Source organism: Haliotis cracherodii, unplaced genomic scaffold, assembly GCF_022045235.1.
Source record: "Haliotis cracherodii isolate W230 unplaced genomic scaffold, xgHalCrac1.p SCAF_6, whole genome shotgun sequence".
NCBI classification, from domain to species: Eukaryota; Metazoa; Mollusca; class Gastropoda; order Lepetellida; family Haliotidae; genus Haliotis; species Haliotis cracherodii.
In genome coordinates this window covers 67,371,876-67,390,555 of record NW_027266319.1, presented here as the reverse complement: position 1 = coordinate 67,390,555, position 18,680 = coordinate 67,371,876, and the positions used below count along the sequence as shown (strand labels likewise).

Sequence of the window (18,680 nt, the reverse complement as noted above, 5' to 3'; positions counted from 1 at the left end):
CACTGTATATTGAGATACACACTTTATGCCAACAGGTACTCTTATGTATAGCCGTCTAGGGTATATTGCATCTATATGACCTACATCATGTGTGTATATGCATGTGTTTCAGACCGGAAGCTATCTCTCTGAGGTCACGACTGAATCAAGGTTTACACGAGGGTCAAGGACGACAGGTCACTCGGTGCATACAGTTTCATCTTTCGAGTCCACAGTCTGATACCAAGTAGACAACTCTCAGAATCGTGCAATATACGTCATTCCACCCTTCATTGACTGGTTCTATTGGTGACCCATAGCTATTCTCGGCTGTGAAGTACCGATGACTGCTGAAACATCCAGCTCATCCTCGATAGTCTAGGGTGTTATATTTCTAAAATGCGAATGGCACCCTTGATATGCTGATCCGGGTACACTACATGTATTGGATTCTAATGACTGAGCATAATGTCAGCGGGAAAAGAATATGTAAGTCATCATTAACTCATAGTAGTACAGGCTTGTTAAATTAATTGAAAAAGTCCAAAGATCTATCATTTTTTTTTAATCCTTTCTCAACAGTTAGGACCGTCACTTAACTTAACAAATACATCTCATTCCATAATCGCATACAGAACCGTACAGATATTGGAAGTTAGCGTCTGTTGTCTCATGTATAAAAGTAGCGACCAGATGCAGAGAATGTGATAACAAAATCAAACAGGTTAAAGAATCTGTTATCGTGAAAGATGTCATTTACTAACAAAGATGTTATTCTGCAAATGTTGACACGACTTACAGAGAATCAGCTGATGTTTCTCATTCTCAGGATATACAGAGTTTAACGCAGAGACAATATATGTATTTCTTTAAACACATTTCAGTAATCAGTCTTATCGTTGTGTCGTGTTAACGATATCCATGTACATACTATTTTGTTTCTCAAATGGATGAATGAGGTCGGTTTAACGCCACCTTGGGCAGTTTTCCAGTTATATCACATTCTTATAGTGTCAGTTTAATGTGGGAGGAAAGCCCGAAGATATGCAGGTGTCAGACGTTTACAACTTTGGTGAAACCCACGAGTAAGGATATGGTGTTAACAAACCTAGAAACATAATCAGGGCGAACAGGGATTCGAACCCACAATCATAGGTTTCTGGCACGCCTAAGTGAGTGATGTGATTTGGGTTTAACCCCGCTTTTAACATTATTCCAGTTATATCACGGCATGTCAGCTTAATGTGGGAGGAAAGCCCGAAGTGATGCAGGTCTCAGACGTTTACCACTTCGATGAAACCCACAAGCATGGGTATGGTGCTGACAACGTTATCGGGAAACTTAATCGGGGCGAACCGGGATTCGAACTCACAATCATAGGTTTGTAGTGTGCCCAAGCACGCCTAAGGGAAGATCCGGTTGGTAGTGATGTAATCAGAATATTTACATTGATCATACTAATAACGTTTGACCCTATTACAAACCTAAGAGTCACATGATCAGTCACATGTCTGCAATTGAATACAGTTTCCCTTTGTATCTCGTCATGGCATGGCGAGTTGTGACATCACGACCACTGTCCACCACTAGATAGTCCCGCCATTCTATACATAATCAGGACCCGTTCAACAAAGCGAACCTAACGTTAGGTGATCATTACTCCCATACTTGAACATAGACCTACGACAGTCGTAGCGCAACGATCGCTTTGTGGAATGGGGCCCCGTTCCACAAAGCGATCTTAGCGCTAAGGTGATTGTAACTCCCATTCTTTAACACTGACTTAAGACAATCGTAGCGCTAGTAATGCTTTGTGGATAATGTGGGCCAGGTTCCACAGATCGATCCTAGCGGTAAGAGGATCGTAACTCCCATACTTTCACATCGGCTTACGACAGTCGTAGCGCTAAGATCGCTTTGTTGAACGGGGCCCTGGACAATGTTTACAACCATACTGATGAGAAGTTATCATCTATAACGCACTTACCATCTTCGTCGACCAAGGGGTCCCTTGGGTGAGTATTATCCAGTGTACATGTGGGTTCGAATCCCGGTTCGCCCCGATTATGTTTCTTGGTTTGTCAGCGCTTTAGCAGTGCTCGTGGGTTTCACCGAAGTTAAACGTCTCAGACCTGCACCACTTCGGGCTTTCCTCCCACATTAAGCCGACACGCCGTCATATAACTGTAATAATGTTGAAAGCGGCGTTAAACCCAACTCACTAACATTATGTCTCAAAACTGCAATTATTACATAAACTAGAGGATGAGTCGAATGTTTGGGGGCGGTCGGGTAGTCTAGTGGTTAAAGCGTTCGCTCGTAACACCGAAGGCCCGGTTCGAGTCCCGACATGGGTATAATGTGTGAAGCCCATTTCTGGTGTCCCCCGCCGTGATATTGCTGGAATATTGCTAAAAGCGGCGTAAAACCATACTCACTCACCAAATATTTGATGTCGTGTATCTCTGTAGTAAATGGGAATTGAAGCGTGTGAGTTGTATTTGTGTGTTCCGAAGATGCTGTAATTTTATAATATACTGAGATGATTTCACCCACAAGGTCCCTTATCTCCTGGTGGGTCACGTATTTGTCTCGGAACTGCTATATGGTGACCTTTTAACATAACCTACTGTGATGGACAATCAAGAGATAGATCGGCAGTTGGGTCACACTTCAACGTAAAGGATCCGAAAATATTTTTTCAGAGACAGATACGTGGTTTAATCATGCTGATTCAGCAAGTTGTATACTTGGCTGCTGATGAGGACCTGTGAGGTTGTGTATTTTATATTGTGTGTTTACAATCTCATTAAAATCATATCTAAGTTCTCGCCGCCGCAAGCGATCGGATAGCCTCGTGGTTAAAGCCTTCGCTCGTCACGCCGAAGACCCGGGTTCGATTCCCGACATGGGTACAATGTGTGAAGCCCATTTCTGGTGTCCCCCGCCGTGATATTGCTGGAATATTGCTAAAAGCGGCGTAAAACCATGCTTACTCACTCTCGCTGCCGATAAAACAAAGATCTGAGGGCATCCCATTACCGACCAATAAAAATGACTAACAAGAAGTCGACATTAGCCAGCTATAAAGCAGCTTTCTCGAGCTTTACGGCACTCGTTTCAACCTGGCGACTTCCATTTCAGACTACGCTTGAAAAATATGTTGACACTGTTCTCGATTAAAAGTTTGAAAAATGAACAAACGAACATTCCGGAATGTCTAATATATGGTTGAGATTGTATGGCAGAGCTTCCCACGTACCGTGCAACGCCTCCTCCGTTCAAATGTTTATCCCACGGAAGCGAGAGGTAATTTTGACGGAATCAGTCGTACGGGCCGTAACTTTAGTTCAGAAGGCCCCGCGTTAACGTTTTCGAGGTTGCATGATTAGAAAACACATTCTCACTGTCACTTTCATGATCTGGCAAGCGACACTTTGATTGATCGGATAAAAGGTCGTTCTGACGTGACCCGTAAGGGGATGTCCACAGATCTTTGTTTACCGATAGCGAGAACTAAGATCTAATTTTAATGAAATTGGTGAGTTTATAGTCAGGATTTTTATACTTCTTTATAATGAAAGCATTAAAGATTTGATTTACATCTTTCCCTTTTGTCCATGGTTATATGTTTGTTGTACAGTGAAGTACCGTTTTCACACGTTAGAACCAGTGAGACGTTCCAGCGTTTGAGCTGTTAGAACCGTTTTCACACGTTGGAGCCAGTAGATACGTTCCAGCGTTTGAGCTGTAATAACCGTTTTCACACGTTAGAGCCAGTAGATACGTTCCTGCGTTTGAGCTGTTGGAACCTTTTTCACACGTTGGAACCAGTAGATACGTTCCAGCGTTTGAGCTGTTAGAACCGTTTTCACACGTTGGAGCCAGTAGATACGTTCCAGCGTTTGAGCTGTTAGAACCGTTTTCACACGTTGGAGCCAGTAGATACGTTCCAGTGTTTGAGCTGTGAGAACCGTTTTCACACGTTGGTTGGTTTGGTTGGTTTGTTGTTTAACGCCGCACTCAGTAATATTCCAGCTATATGACGGCGGTCTGTAAATAATCGAGTCTGGACCAGACAATCCAGTGATTAATATCATGAGCATCGATCCACGCAATTGGGATACGATGACATGCATCAACCAAGTCAGCGAGCCTGACCACCCGATCCCGTTAGTCGCCTTTTACGACAAGCATGGTCGCCTTTTACGGCAAGCATGGGTTGCTGAAGACCTATTCTACCCCGGAATCTTCACGGGTCACAAAATTATGTAAATAGAAGAAAGTACGTAACCCACTAATTTTCAATAAAAAAAACTATTTGGGGTGTGGGGTTGGGGGTTGGGGGGTTCGCTGATGATCGAATTTATGAAATAGATACGTTCCAGCGTTTGAGCTGTTAGAACTGTAGTCACACGTTAGAGCCACTAGATACGTTTCAGCTTTTGGGCTGTGAGAACAATTTCCACACATTGGAGCCAGTAGATACTTTCCAGCGTTTGAGCTGTAAGAACCGTTTTCACACGTTAGAGCCAGTAGATACGTTCCTGCGTTTGAGCTGTTGGAACCTTTTTCACACGTTGGAACCAGTAGATACGTTCCAGCGTTTGAGCTGTGACAACGGTATTCACACGTTGGAGCCAGTAGATACGTTCCAGCGTTTGAGCTGTAAGAGCCGTTTTCACACGTTAGAGCCAATAGATGCGTTTCAGCGTTTGAGCTGTGACAACCGTATTCATTACAGGACAGGACATTATGTTACAGGACATGTCATGGTGTTCTAGAGGGGTTCTGCCACGCCCACCAAGGACCATGTTACAGGACATGTCATGGTGTTCTAGAGGGGTTCTGCCACTCCCAACAAAGACCATGTTACAGGACAGGGCATGGTGTTCTAGAGGGATTCTGCCACGCCCCCCAAGGACCATGTTACAGGACATGTCATGGTGTTCTGGGGGGTTCTGCCACGCCCACCAAGGACCATGTTACAGGACATGTCATAGTGTCCTGGGGGGTTCTGCCACGCCCACCAAGGACGATGTTACAGGACATGTCATGGTGTTCTGGGGGGTTCTGCCACGTCCACCAAGGACCATGTTACAGGACTTGTCATGGTGTTTGGGGGGGGGGGGGGGGGGGGGGGGGTCTGCCACGCCCACCAAGGGCCATGTTACAGGACATGTCATAGTGTCCTGGGGGTTCTGCCACGCCCACCAAGGACGATGTTACAGGACATGTCATGGTGTTCTGGGGGGTTCTGCCACTACCAACAAGGACCATGTTACAGGACATGTCATGGTGTTCTAGAGGGGTTCTGCCACGCCCACCAAGGACCATGTTACAGGACATGTCATAGTGTTCTAGAGGGATTCTGCCACGCCCACCAAGGACCATGTTACAGGACATGTCATAGTGTTCTAGAGGGATTCTGCCACGCCCACCAAGGACCATGTTACAGGACATGTCATAGTGTTCTAGAGGGATTCTGCCACGCCCACCAAGGACCATGTTACAGGACATGTCATTGTGTTCTAGAGGGGTTCTGCCATGCTCACCAAGGACCATGTTACAGGACATGTCATAGTGTTCTAGAGGGGTTCTGCCATGCTCACCAAGGACCATGTTACAGGACATGTCATAGTGTTCTAGAGGGGTTCTGCCATGCTCACCAAGGACCATGTTACAGGACATGTCATTGTGTTCTAGAGGGGTTCTGCCATGCTCACCAAGGACCATGTTACAGGACATGTCATTGTGTTCTAGAGGGGTTCTGCCATGCTCACCAAGGACCATGTTACAGGACATGTCATAAAGTTCTAGAGGGGTTCTGCCATGCTCACCAAGGACCATGTTACAGGACATGTCATAGTGTTCTAGAGGGATTCTGCCACGCCCACCAAGGACCATGTTACAGGACATGTCATAGTGTTCTAGAGGGGTTCTGCCATGCTTACCAAGGACCATGTTACAGGACATGTCATTGTGTTCTAGAGGGGTTCTGCCATGCTCACCAAGGACCATGTTACAGGACATGTCATAGTGTTCTAGAGGGGTTCTGCCATGCTCACCAAGGACCATGTTACAGGACATGTCATTGTGTTCTAGAGGGGTTCTGCCATGCTCACCAAGGACCATGTTACAGGACATGTCATAGTGTTCTAGGGGGGTTCTGCCATGCTCACCAAGGACCATGTTACAGGACATGTCATTGTGTTCTAGAGGGGTTCTGCCATGCTCACCAAGGACCATGTTACAGGACATGTCATTGTGTTCTAGAGGGGTTCTGCCATGCTCACCAAAGACCATGTTACAGGACATGTCATAGTGTTCTAGAGGGGTTCTGCCATGCTCACCAAGGACCATGTTACAGGACATGTCATTGTGTTCTAGAGGGGTTCTGCCATGCTCACCAAGGACCATGTTACAGGACATGTCATAGTGTTCTAGAGGGGTTCTGCCATGCTCACCAAGGACCATGTTACAGGACATGCCATTGTGTTCTAGAGGGGTTCTGCCATGCTCACCAAGGACCATGTTACAGGACATGTCATAGTGTTCTAGAGGGGTTCTGCCACGCCCACCAAGGACCATGTTACAGGATATGTCATTGTGTTCTAGAGGGGTTCTGCCATGCTCACCAAGGACCATGTTACAGGACATGTCATAGTGTTCTAGAGGGGTTCTGTCATGCTCACCAAGGACCATGTTACAGGACATGTCATTGTGTTCTAGAGGGGTTCTGCCATGCTCACCAAGGACCATGTTACAGGACATGTCATGGTGTTCTAGAGGGGTTCTGCCATGCTCACCAAGGACCATGTTACAGGACATGTCATTGTGTTCTAGAGGGGTTCTGCCACTACCAACAAGGACCATGTTACAGGACATGTCATGGTGTTCTAGAGGGGTTCTGCCACTACCAACAAGGACCATGTTACAGGACATGTCATTGTGTTCTAGAGGGGTTCTGCCATGCTCACCAAGGACCATGTTACAGGACATGTCATTGTGTTCTAGAGGGGTTCTGCCATGCTCACCAAGGACCATGTTACAGGACATGTCATTGTGTTCTAGAGGGGTTCTGCCACTACCAACAAGGACCATGTTACAGGACATGTCATGGTGTTCTAGAGGGGTTCTGCCACTACAAACAAGGACCATGTTACAGGACATGTCATGGTGTTCTAGAGGGGTTCTGCCACTACCAACAAGGACCATGTTACAGGACATGTCATGGTGTTCTAGAGGGGTTCTGCCACTACCAACAAGGACCATGTTACAGGACATGTCATGGTGTTCTAGAGGGGTTCTGCCATGCTCACCAAGGACCATGTTACAGGACATGTCATGGTGTTCTAGAGGGGTTCTGCCACTACCAACAAGGACCATGTTACAGGACATGTCATGGTGTTCTAGAGGGGTTCTGCCACTACCAACAAGGACCATGTTACAGGACATGTCATGGTGTTCTAGAGGGGTTCTGCCACTACCAACAAGGACCATGTTACAGGACATGTCATTGTGTTCTAGAGGGGTTCTGCCACTACCAACAAGGACCATGTTACAGGACATGTCATGGTGTTCTAGAGGGGTTCTGCCACTACCAACAAGGACCATGTTACAGGACATGTCATGGTGTTCTAGAGGGGTTCTGCCATGCTCACCAAGGACCATGTTACAGGACATGTCATTGTGTTCTAGAGGGGTTCTGCCACTACCAACAAGGACCATGTTACAGGACATGTCATGGTGTTCTAGAGGGGTTCTGCCACTACCAACAAGGACCATGTTACAGGACATGTCATGGTGTTCTAGAGGGGTTCTGCCATGCTCACCAAGGACCATGTTACAGGACATGTCATTGTGTTCTAGAGCGGTTCTGCCACTACCAACAAGGACCATGTTACAGGACATGTCATTGTGTTCTAGAGGGGTTCTGCCACTACCAACAAGGACCATGTTACAGGACATGTCATGGTGTTCTAGAGGGGTTCTGCCATGCTCACCAAGGACCATGTTACAGGACATGGAGGAACAAAAATATGAAAAATATCATCACAGGTTATATGTCCAAAGTTTTGTTAAAATCGGTTGATTGATGATAATGCCTTTTTGTGGCATTTCAAAACTGTCCAACGGAATTTAGGCTCAATTGCAATTGTAAACATCTGCTTTATGATTTTACAAGCGCTTCCTCCCGTTTAAGGTGTTTTACTCCGGTATCGTCACAAGTTGAAACATTATTTATGATTTAGTAGGAATCGTACAGAGTAGATATGTCTTGTGATTATGGAAAAGGTTTTGTCGCTTTCTTCAGTCCTTGTGGGGCGGTCGGGTAGCCAAGTGGTTAAGGCGTTCGCTCGTCACGCCGAAGACCCGGTTCGATTCCCGACATGGGTACAACGTGTGAAGCCCATTTCTGGTGTCCCCCGCCCTGATATTGCTGGAATATTGCTAAAAACGGCGTTAAACCATACTCACTCACTCACTCACTTCAGTCATTTCATATTCACAAAGACCCTTGTCATATTCATATAGACCCACGCCATACTCGCATAGACCCTTGTCATATTCATATAGACCCTTGTCATATTCATATAGACCCTTGTCAAACTCACATAGACCCTTGTCATATTCATATAGACCCTTGTCATACTCACAGACCCTTGACATACTCACATAGACCCTTGACATTCTCACATAGACCCTTGTCAAACTTACATAGACCCTTGTCATATTCACATAGACCCTTGTCATACTCACATAGACCCTTGTCATACTTCCATAGACCCATGTTATACTCAAATAGACACTTGTCAATGAAAGTGGCTAATTGTAGAATAAGTGCAGCTTACAGTAGAATATATGTAACTTACAGTAAAATAAAATGTAACTCATTTGAGAATAAACATAACTTATTGTAGAATGAATAAAACTTACAGTAAAATAAAATGTAGCTCATTGTAGAATAAATATAGCTTACAGTAAAATATAATGGAGTTCGTTGTAGAACAAATATAGCTTATTGTAGAATAAATGTAGCTTACAGTAGAATAAATATAGCTCATAGGAGAACAAACATAACTTATTGTAGAATAAATAAAACTTACAGTAAAATAAAATGTAGCTCATTGTAGAATAAATATATCTTACAGTAAAATATAATGGAGTTCGTTGTAGAACAAATATAGCTTATTGTAGAATAAATGTAGCTTACAGTAGAATAAATATAGCTCATAGGAGAACAAACATAACTTATTGTAGAATGAATAAAACTTACAGTAGAATAAAATGTAACTCATTTGAGAATAAACATAACTTATTGGAGAATAAATGTAGCTTACAGTAAAATAATATGTAGCTCATTGTAGAATAAATATATCTTACAGTAAAATATAATGGAGTTCGTTGTAGAACAAATATAGCTTATTGTAGAATAAATGTAGCTTACAGTAGAATAAATATAGCTCATAGGAGAATAAACATAGCTTATTGTAGAATACATATAGCATACGGTAAAATAAAATGTCGCTCCTTGGAGAATAAACAAAGCTAACAGTAGAATAAAATGTAGCTCACAGTAGAATAAAATGTATCTCACTGAAGAATAAATGTAGCTTACAGTAGAATATAATGTAGATCGTTGTAGAATAAACATAGCTTATTGTAGGATAAATATAGCTTACAGTAGAACAAAATGTAACTCAGTGAAGAATATATGCAGCATCCAGAACAATAAATGTAGCATACAGTAGAATAAAATGTAGCTGACGGTAGGATAGAATGTAGCTCTTTGTATAATACTTAAAGCTCAGTGTTAAATAAAGATAGCTTACAGTAGAACGAAATGTAGATTATAGTACAATAATTATAGCTCGTTGTAGAATATTTACATTGTAGATTCGTGGTAGAAAAAGATGTAGCTTTTAGTGGAATAAAAAACACACTTTACAGTAGAATATGTAGCTAACTCGAGAATGCGCTTATGCTGGAATAAAAGCAGGTTACAGTACAATAAAATTTAAATAACAGTAGAATATAAAAGATTATTATAGAAAAGATGTAACTTATTGTACAATAAATTTAGCTTATGTAGAAGAGAAGGTACCTTATAGTTGAATTAAAGTATATTTTTGTAGAATATGTGTAGCTTACTATACAGTGGAAGAAATATAACTTACAGTAGGATAAAATGCAGCTTACAGTAGAATAAAATGCATCTTATAGTAGAATAAATGTAGCTTATAATAAAATAATTCTAGGTAATTGTACAATAAATGCAACCTGCTGTAGGGTATAACTAGATTATTGTAGAATGTAGAATATATTCAGCTTACAGTGGAATAAAATGTAATTTACAGTAGTATTAAATGTGGCTAATTGTAGAATGAATGTTTAACAAGGCGTTCAAGATTACTGCTCTCCGAGACCAGTTTTATCTCTCCCCCCCCCAAACCGAACTTCAGGCAAGGGAACAACAAGTACCATCTGTTAACGTCCTGTAGACATGACATCAACCGGAAATTCACTTTAAAAAACTTGCCCATGCAGTATGATTTAACAATTTCACTTTCCCAAAAATGATGGGATATTGGGTTTATATTTAGATAGCAAAAATAACAAAGATCACAATTTGTAACTGTAATTTTAACTAGGGAAGAATTAATGGTTAAAATTATTTGAATAAGTCTGTACTGAAACCATCTTAACTTAGTACCCCGTGAACTAGAACACGTTTTTGAGAATATACTGGAGCCTCGTCAATCTCTGATAAAAACTGTTTCTGTCCCTGTGACATAGCAAAAGGTCTTCAGCAACCAGTGATTGCCGTAAAAGGCGACTATGCTTGTTGCAAGAGGCGACTAACGGAATCGGGTGATGAGGCTCGCTGACTTGGTTGATGCATATCATCGTATCCCAAATGAGGGGATCGATTTCCTTGATGTCAATCACTGGACTGTCTGGTCCAGACTCGATTATTTACAGACATCCGTCACAGAGCTAGAATATTGCTGAGTGCGGCGTTAAACAACAAACCAACATTAGAGATATAATTGGATTCACAATTTATGAATGATAACATTCATTCGTTAGTGAATTGCTAAGATTGACAAGAAATCAGCAACACCAAGCTGATTGCAAGCTGGACAAACCGCCAGGCAAGTAGCCAATGCATTTCAAGTCCACGTGAGGACCATATACAGGCTCCAGCAACGGTACCAGACCACCAATACTACAGATGAGCGACCACGTAGTGGAAGACCAAGGGTCACCACCCGACGTCAGGATCGTCAGATTGTGCGACAGCATCTTCAAGATCGCTTTGTCACTGCTGTGGAAACTGCTCGACAGACCATGCGGACACACCAGCAACACATTAGTGCGGACACCGTGCGTCGACGATTGACGAGCAGACACTTCCACCGCAACGGCGACTACGAGGACCCATTCTAACACCATGGCATCGCCGGGACCGTCTTCAGAGGGCAACACAGCACCAGCATTGGCGCCGCCAGCAGTGGAGAAGAGTCCTCTTCTCAGACGAGAGCCGTTACTGTATCTCAACAGCAGATCGCAGAGAGAGAGTATGGCGACGCCGTGGGGAACGTTATTCGGATACTTATGTTGTTGAGAGGGACTCATGGGGTGGGCATCATGATGTGGGGTGGAATTGGTCTTGCACAAAGGATCTTCCAGAACATCGGTCCAGGGAGAGGCAATGGGTTTACACAATAAGTTAAAGCATTACACCTGTTTTAAATCATTCATTTTGACCGAAAAATATATTTTGGATATAAATGTTAAGAAATTCCGAACAGCACTATCCCGTTTCAGGTGTAGTTCTCATGACCTTCTAATAGAAAAAGGTAGACATTTAGCGATACCAAGGGAAAACAGATTGTGTAAATATTGTCAAGAGATAGAAGATGAATACCATTTTTTGCTAGTCTGTCCATTGTATGCAAATATCAGAAAAAAATACATACATAAATATTTTTATCTGAATCCTAGAATAGACAAATTTTATATCCTCATGTTATCTCAAAAAGAAACAGTCACAAAATATCTTTCAATGTATATATCATGCAATGAACATCAGATCCTCTGCATTATAGATGTGATATTTTGTTACGATATAAATAATTCCTATTGCACCCATTGCTACTGTATGTATATATGTACTATAGGCCTTTGGCCTTTTCAGTACTTGAAATAAAGATTGAGAGGCAATGGTGTCACAGCAGCTCGGTACATTGATCAAGTCTTGAGACCACACGCCATACCTCATTTGGCACGTCGCCGCAACCACGAGTTTCAGCATGGTAACGACCGTGCCCACACTGCGAGAGCAACAAGAGACTTCCTTCATTTCAAAGACGGCTGAATGACGTCCTACCAAGGCCGACAACTGCAGCTGAACTGCGTCAGGCGTTCCTCAGTGTGGGCTCAAGTGCCCATGGCCTTCATCAACCGCCTCATCCATTCCATGTATAGACATCAATGCACATGACGGACACACGAGATACTGACTTGTGATGTCATTGTCTCAGAGACTAGTGTTGTGTTTCAGTTTAAGAACATTTGGCACTTTAATTTCAACCTTGATGATCTCTTTTGCCAAGTTTCATCTTTTTAATATGTCTCAAAGTATGTTTACAGTGTTTGGACAAATAAGGTTTCTCATATATCTATCCATGGTCACGTTTCTTTTGCGGTTCAGTATATTTTATTGCAAAAAAATGATTCCAGTAAAAACCTGTGTACCAGCGTTTTAGACAACGTGGGCCATGCATCACTCATTGTTTGAAAATATCCAAAATAGTAAATAATTTGTTTTCAAGTTTCACAGTACTTACTGTATACAAATACATAAAGATCATTCTCGAGGGTGTGGTTGAATTGGGTTGGGTTTTTTTTGTCTTTGTACGTGTCTTCTTTGTTCTTTGTTTTGTCTAAAAAAACAACTGTTTTTTAACTTTCTTTGTATTTTGTTGCTACCCCTCTGTAACAAGGATGTTTGGAATACCAAATATGAATTAAAAAACGTGTTTGGAATACCAAATATGAATTAAAAAACGTCGGGGGGGGGATGGGGGTCGAACCATCGACTTCCCGCTCTTCAGTCAGACGCTTTATCCACTAGACTACGGACTTGGCAGGAGTCAGAACCATCTATAGTTTCCCCATAACTTAACACAACTCTTAAAGGTTATTTATTCCAGGACCCACTTGCACAAAGCGATCTTAGCGCTAAGATGATCGTAACTCCCATACTTTAACATAGGCTTACAATAGTCTTAGTCTTAGCGCTAAGATCGTTTTGTGCAATTGGCCCCAGATGCGCTACAGATCGAGATCCCACAAATGTAGCTTTGATTACGAGAAACGTATTTCGTCTTACATGTATATATATACCCATTAAGGAAACGGTATATATATATATATATATATATCTCCTTTTGATACTACGACTGTGGACAAGATTGTTAAACATTCCACAAATTCATAAATTCTTCTTTCTTTTCATAACACTCCTCGAGTTAAATGCAAGGTACGGATCAGTCATTCTCTCGTTACACTTACTTACGTCGAGTTCTTCTAAAATAGTGCACACAAAACTTACCAGAATATAACAGTCCAGTAAATATTTAAATTTAATGGTGGAATGAGAGGAAATTAATAACCGCATAAATAAGTAAATACTAACTAATTGAATTAATAATTACACAGTTACGCCCAAGCAAACAACTATAGCAATCAACGTTGCATGATCCGTTTGAAGAGATACTTGTTGCTGTATGGGCTATGATAAATATTAAACATGTGATACAGGTCGCGTTTGAAACGGGGATGGGCGTTGATACATCCCACCTGTTTGGATGCGTGCATTTGAGGCAGTCTGGGTCAACGCAAGTGAATTTCAAACGGTAAGATAACGACTATTTATAGAGTTTCGCAGCTCATCTCGATCAAGAAATTTCTTGCTAAATATAGAACATTTCATCGTCCAACCAACGACAGCCTCTTAGGAAAGATATTTTCAGTTGTGCGTCATCAAGCATTTAGCCAATCCAATAGCTCGTTACATTCGCCCACAGATTCATTCATTGGACTTCCCAAGATGGCGGAAGGTGGACCACCGGATTGTGAGACTCAGAAGTCAGAAATAGGCAATTTACTGAAACTGACCCTTAAAAAAGGCGAAACTTGGTAAGGATTCGTACATATAGAAACCTTATACATCATAATCAGTCCATATATTGTTATAATTTTGCATAAGATATTATCATTTTGACAGTCACAGTTCAGAGGTGATCGTTGCTGACTCATAAATTTGTACGACCGGGATTAGGTGAAGGTTTTGACAGCGGAAATATCTACACTAATAGTCTGCAAATTTATCACCTTGCGATCTCACATTGTATCGTTCCAATTACCTGCAAGTTTTTCAAATTCTTCCGAATACGATCTAAATCACAGGTGTCAACTTTCGTTTTTGAAATGGCAATTGTGTAGCCGTCTATCGAAAGTAAGCGAATGTTGTCACATTACCGACGACGACGGGAGTGTCCAGAGAAGCATTTTCACGTGATTGAAAATGTGACAGGTCTGCCAAAGGCATTCACAACCTCTTTCATGTCGCCGTTTCTGATGTTGTATGGGCACCGTCCCCATCGAAAGTGGTTGATCTGGTTTTGTTTGTTGTTCAGGCAACAAGTGGATCGCATTGGCCTAGTATTACACCACACCTTACCAACCTTAATTGGCCACTGCATTAGTTTGGTTATGTGATGATAAGCAAGTATTTTGTTGTTGTCAGTCCTGATGTATTATATCAAATCTACGTCTTCAAAATTCATGATATTGGTTAAAAGTGTCCCCAATTAGCCTCTGCTTCAAGCTCCTTAAAATCAATTTAGCATCCTGGTCTGAAGGGTTTTCCTCAGTACAGCAAGAAGCTATGAACAGTGCAAACATAGATAAACAAATGTTTATGGAAGTCAAATTTTCAGATGATTTATCAATTGCGTGCAAATGTGTGCTACTCTGTCGCCCTGTTATGCAAATTACAACCAGTTCAATGTTATTGTTTTAGGCAATATGGGGAGAGCTGCTAACAGTGTCAAGAATGTTGTTCCTTGTGAATTGAAATCTATTTGTGAATTGGTCAGGAGAATGTTCTTTGTGAATGTGTTTTTTATTTGATTAACAATGGATTCATATTTTGGAAAATATACCAAAATATATATGTAAAAATAACTTTGTTATTCATGGGTAGAAATTATTTTCTCTGTTCACTAGTCTGCCTTAATCTGCTGTAGTAAAAGTGGCAGTTCACAAGGAAAACTCACCCCTTCCTCCAGATGTATGTTAATGCTGAATCCTGTGTATGGCTTGTCAGTTGTAACTATGCATGTGATGATCTATGGTCACACAGTCTTGTTAAATATGTCAATAAGACTCTGCATCAAAAACGCCAGAACATAAATTCACCTTACCTTGGGATATCCCATTGTAAATACAAGACATGCATACATGACTGTAATAAATAACTTCCGTTGTCATTTATGAATCTATATTTACATGTAACATTGTTTAATAATGAGAGTCCCTGATATGAGTTCTGTTATGATGATAGCTATAAACATTTACAGACTTTAAAACATTTTTCTATCCATGCCCTCTACGATAACGCGCACATCATATCTGAAGGGTCGATTTATCAAACATAGCTGAACAAGTGCTTTTGCTATAAAGATTACAAAAGTTATTAAGATTACGAGAGATAAAATTCATGATGTGGCGATAATGTACATGGACAAGACTAGACAGCCAGGATAAATGAAAAGTAGTTATATTTAGCATTTTAAGTGTTCGGCTAGAATACAGAATACTGGATACCTTGCGCAATATTGGTAAGGAATGTGTACAAGATGCTTCCTTAGTAACTCTTATTTTCTCCAAGAATAATAAAAAATGTGATATTGCTTGACTAACATTATCTACCATTCCTGTAACTATCAATAAAAACATACACAATTGTTTATTAATTTGTCAAAAGCTGTCACAAGAAAAATTGTGAGTTGCATACTCGCAACACTGCATGCGGTCTCTGACTGTGCATAACTGATACCTATTACAAATTTTGAACTATTTCAATTGGCAAAACTGTAACAGCTAGTTTAATTTAGAATGCATGCGGTCTCTGACTGTACATAACCGATACCTATTACAAATTTTGAACTATATCAACTGGCCAAACTGTAACAGCTAGTTGAATTTAGAGTTTAGAATATGCTATGATACGTTTGTTCTAGATTTGTCCATAAAAATTGAAAAATGTGACATTCAAATGTAACTCATAAACTTCATTAAACTGCCAGTTACTCATTAATATTATTATATAACTTCTAAATATTTTCTGAGTTTATAATGTACGTGATCTAATAGGCGTCTGATAACCGACATCCCTGAAACGTTATTTTGTAAACACTATCCAATTTGGGGGAAATTGCACTTCGGCGTTTGTGTTTGCGTATTTTCCATACCTTACTTAACTATTCTAGCTTCATGGGCGACGTTTCAGAATTATCATTGGTGTTTTGGTGAAAAACAGATTCCCGTGATCACTAATATGCTATTTTTGAAATTCAATCCTTCGACTAAATGTCCGATATTTAGACTTCTAAACACACAGTAATTTTACTTTGTCTAAAATGACAGTGGATGATATCACAGAAGAGGGAATTTCCCACAGAAATCGAAACTTTTAGTGTTCGTGATAGATATTGAATTTTAGTCGACTTCGAAGTGAGGGTTGAAGAGGAGAGACATATATATATATCGTCGGATCATATGTTTTCGAACATCATATATTTTCAGACAGCCATGTTTATTTTAAATTATTCCCGCTATAACGAGGGTTGTGGTGTCAACAGACATTGTAAATACTCAGATGATGGCTTGATTTTTAGAAAAAGCTGTCTTTGATAAGTGAATGAGATGTTTTACGGATCTTGTGATAAGCAATGTTTCTTAAAGCTCTGCACGCTAACGTCGAACCCATTCGACAGAGGTGTCCATCCCCGTGCATCTGATGTCGAACCCATTCGACAGGCGAATAGCATAACAACACCCCAAAATAAAACTCGCCATATCTATTTACCAAGAAGGCTTTGCGTAACATTTAAATTACGTATGACATGCATAAATGCTCAGCTTGCTCAATATCAAAACGTTCAGTCATTTATTTACCTCAAAAAGAAAATATCGCGAGTTAAAAAAGTTTCGGCCAAACTTCTCGGCACACATCTACCAGGAACGGCCATTGTTGACTTTTGGCACTTCACGTTGAGCGGCATGCAGTCCGATATTTTCTTTATAATTTCATCATTTTTCCTATTTGATCATAATTTTTTGTTTGCTGACGAAAGGAAAACACTCATGTTCCTTTATTTCTAAAAATTAACAACTTTCGGTGTAATTAATTGTAAACAAAAACAATCTGAATCGTAACATCATCGATTGGATGGAACTTGTACGATCATGGCAACGGTAGTAAACAAACAACTCCACATGCATAGTTATCCCGTTAGACTATTACAATCATTTTGTTACATCTAACTTAATTTTCTAGAATTATTGACACGCATGTATAAATCTTTGTAAAAATAATTTCATTTTTAAAGAGTTTGCAAATGATTTCGTTTGATAAATTTTCCGACACATTGCCAAGCCGACAAACGTCAGTAATACGTTTGGGCGTGGCCTAACTCGCGATTTGTTGAGTCGAACAAAGTCAACAAACACTGCGAAAAATGACAAATATTGGATGATACGCAAAATCTGAACTGATATACATTCTAGGTAAACCATTCAATAGCAAAATAATGCATTTTACGAGAAATAATCAAAATACTTGCAATTTTAGCTATCATTTCTGAAACCGGAAGCACGTACCGCATGTGACACATGGAAGCAAAATATGCAAAAGTTGGTAAGCTATCATAGAGAAATTCCGAAATAGATTCCAATTCAAAAGAAAATACATAATTTACTATTTTTCGTCAACTATTTACTATTTATTGATCTGGAGAGCAGTCTTCACTCTTATTTGTTTCATATTTCTTCGTGATTGTCGCCATAAAATGTGTAAGTCTAAATCCGAAACTGTAATGGATTTCACGCTCGATGATTTTAATTTTAAAATATTTTCTATAAACGAGCGCAACGGAGAGCGATCCAACGTATTGATATGCCATAATAATAACATAATATTGTTATTGGTCTAACATTACAAAAAGAACAATTTAAATATTAAAGATGTTGTTGAAAACTTTCTGAGAACCTCCCGTCCTCTGAACCGATAACATTTTGGTACACAACGAGGTAGTGTAAATATATATAGATTCTAGGCTCCTATTTATATATATGTGTGATTTTGTACCCAAAACAAATTAAATTGTACCCAAAATACTTTGTGAATTTGTACCTAAGAAAATAAGACAATAGATCTATAATTATATTTATGTTTTAATGTAGATGAACAGAACACATAATAAAATATTTCATCAAGTTCCAAATATGATAATGACTGATCCTTGAAATTGATTGTTTAGTTTTGAGAGAAAACTGACGTCTTGTCACTGAAGGAGAGGCCAGTTAAGTTGGTTAAACCTAAGTTAGAATGAATTGTTTTG

General features: G+C 40.4%; 2 protein-coding genes across 3 annotated transcripts in view; both read left to right on the top strand.

Moving 5' to 3' along the window:
• The window catches only part of LOC139444795 (sodium- and chloride-dependent glycine transporter 1-like), a 33,728-nt gene extending 31,669 nt beyond the window's left edge, over positions 1–2,059 (top strand). Inside the window, exon 16 of the mRNA XM_071225756.1 lies at positions 113–2,059. Within this exon, the coding sequence (XP_071081857.1) occupies positions 113–220 (108 nt within the window). The 3' untranslated portion in view covers positions 221–2,059. The remainder of the gene's footprint in view (positions 1–112) is intronic.
• Positions 2,060–14,100: 12,041 nt separating this feature from the next.
• LOC139444643 (ubiquitin carboxyl-terminal hydrolase 15-like) overlaps positions 14,101–18,680 on the top strand; it is a 44,738-nt gene continuing 40,158 nt past the window's right edge. For both annotated transcript variants that reach the window (XM_071225563.1, XM_071225565.1), the window contains exon 1: positions 14,101–14,190. In XM_071225563.1, the coding sequence (XP_071081664.1) occupies positions 14,102–14,190 (89 nt within the window). In that variant the 5' untranslated portion in view covers position 14,101. The remainder of the gene's footprint in view (positions 14,191–18,680) is intronic.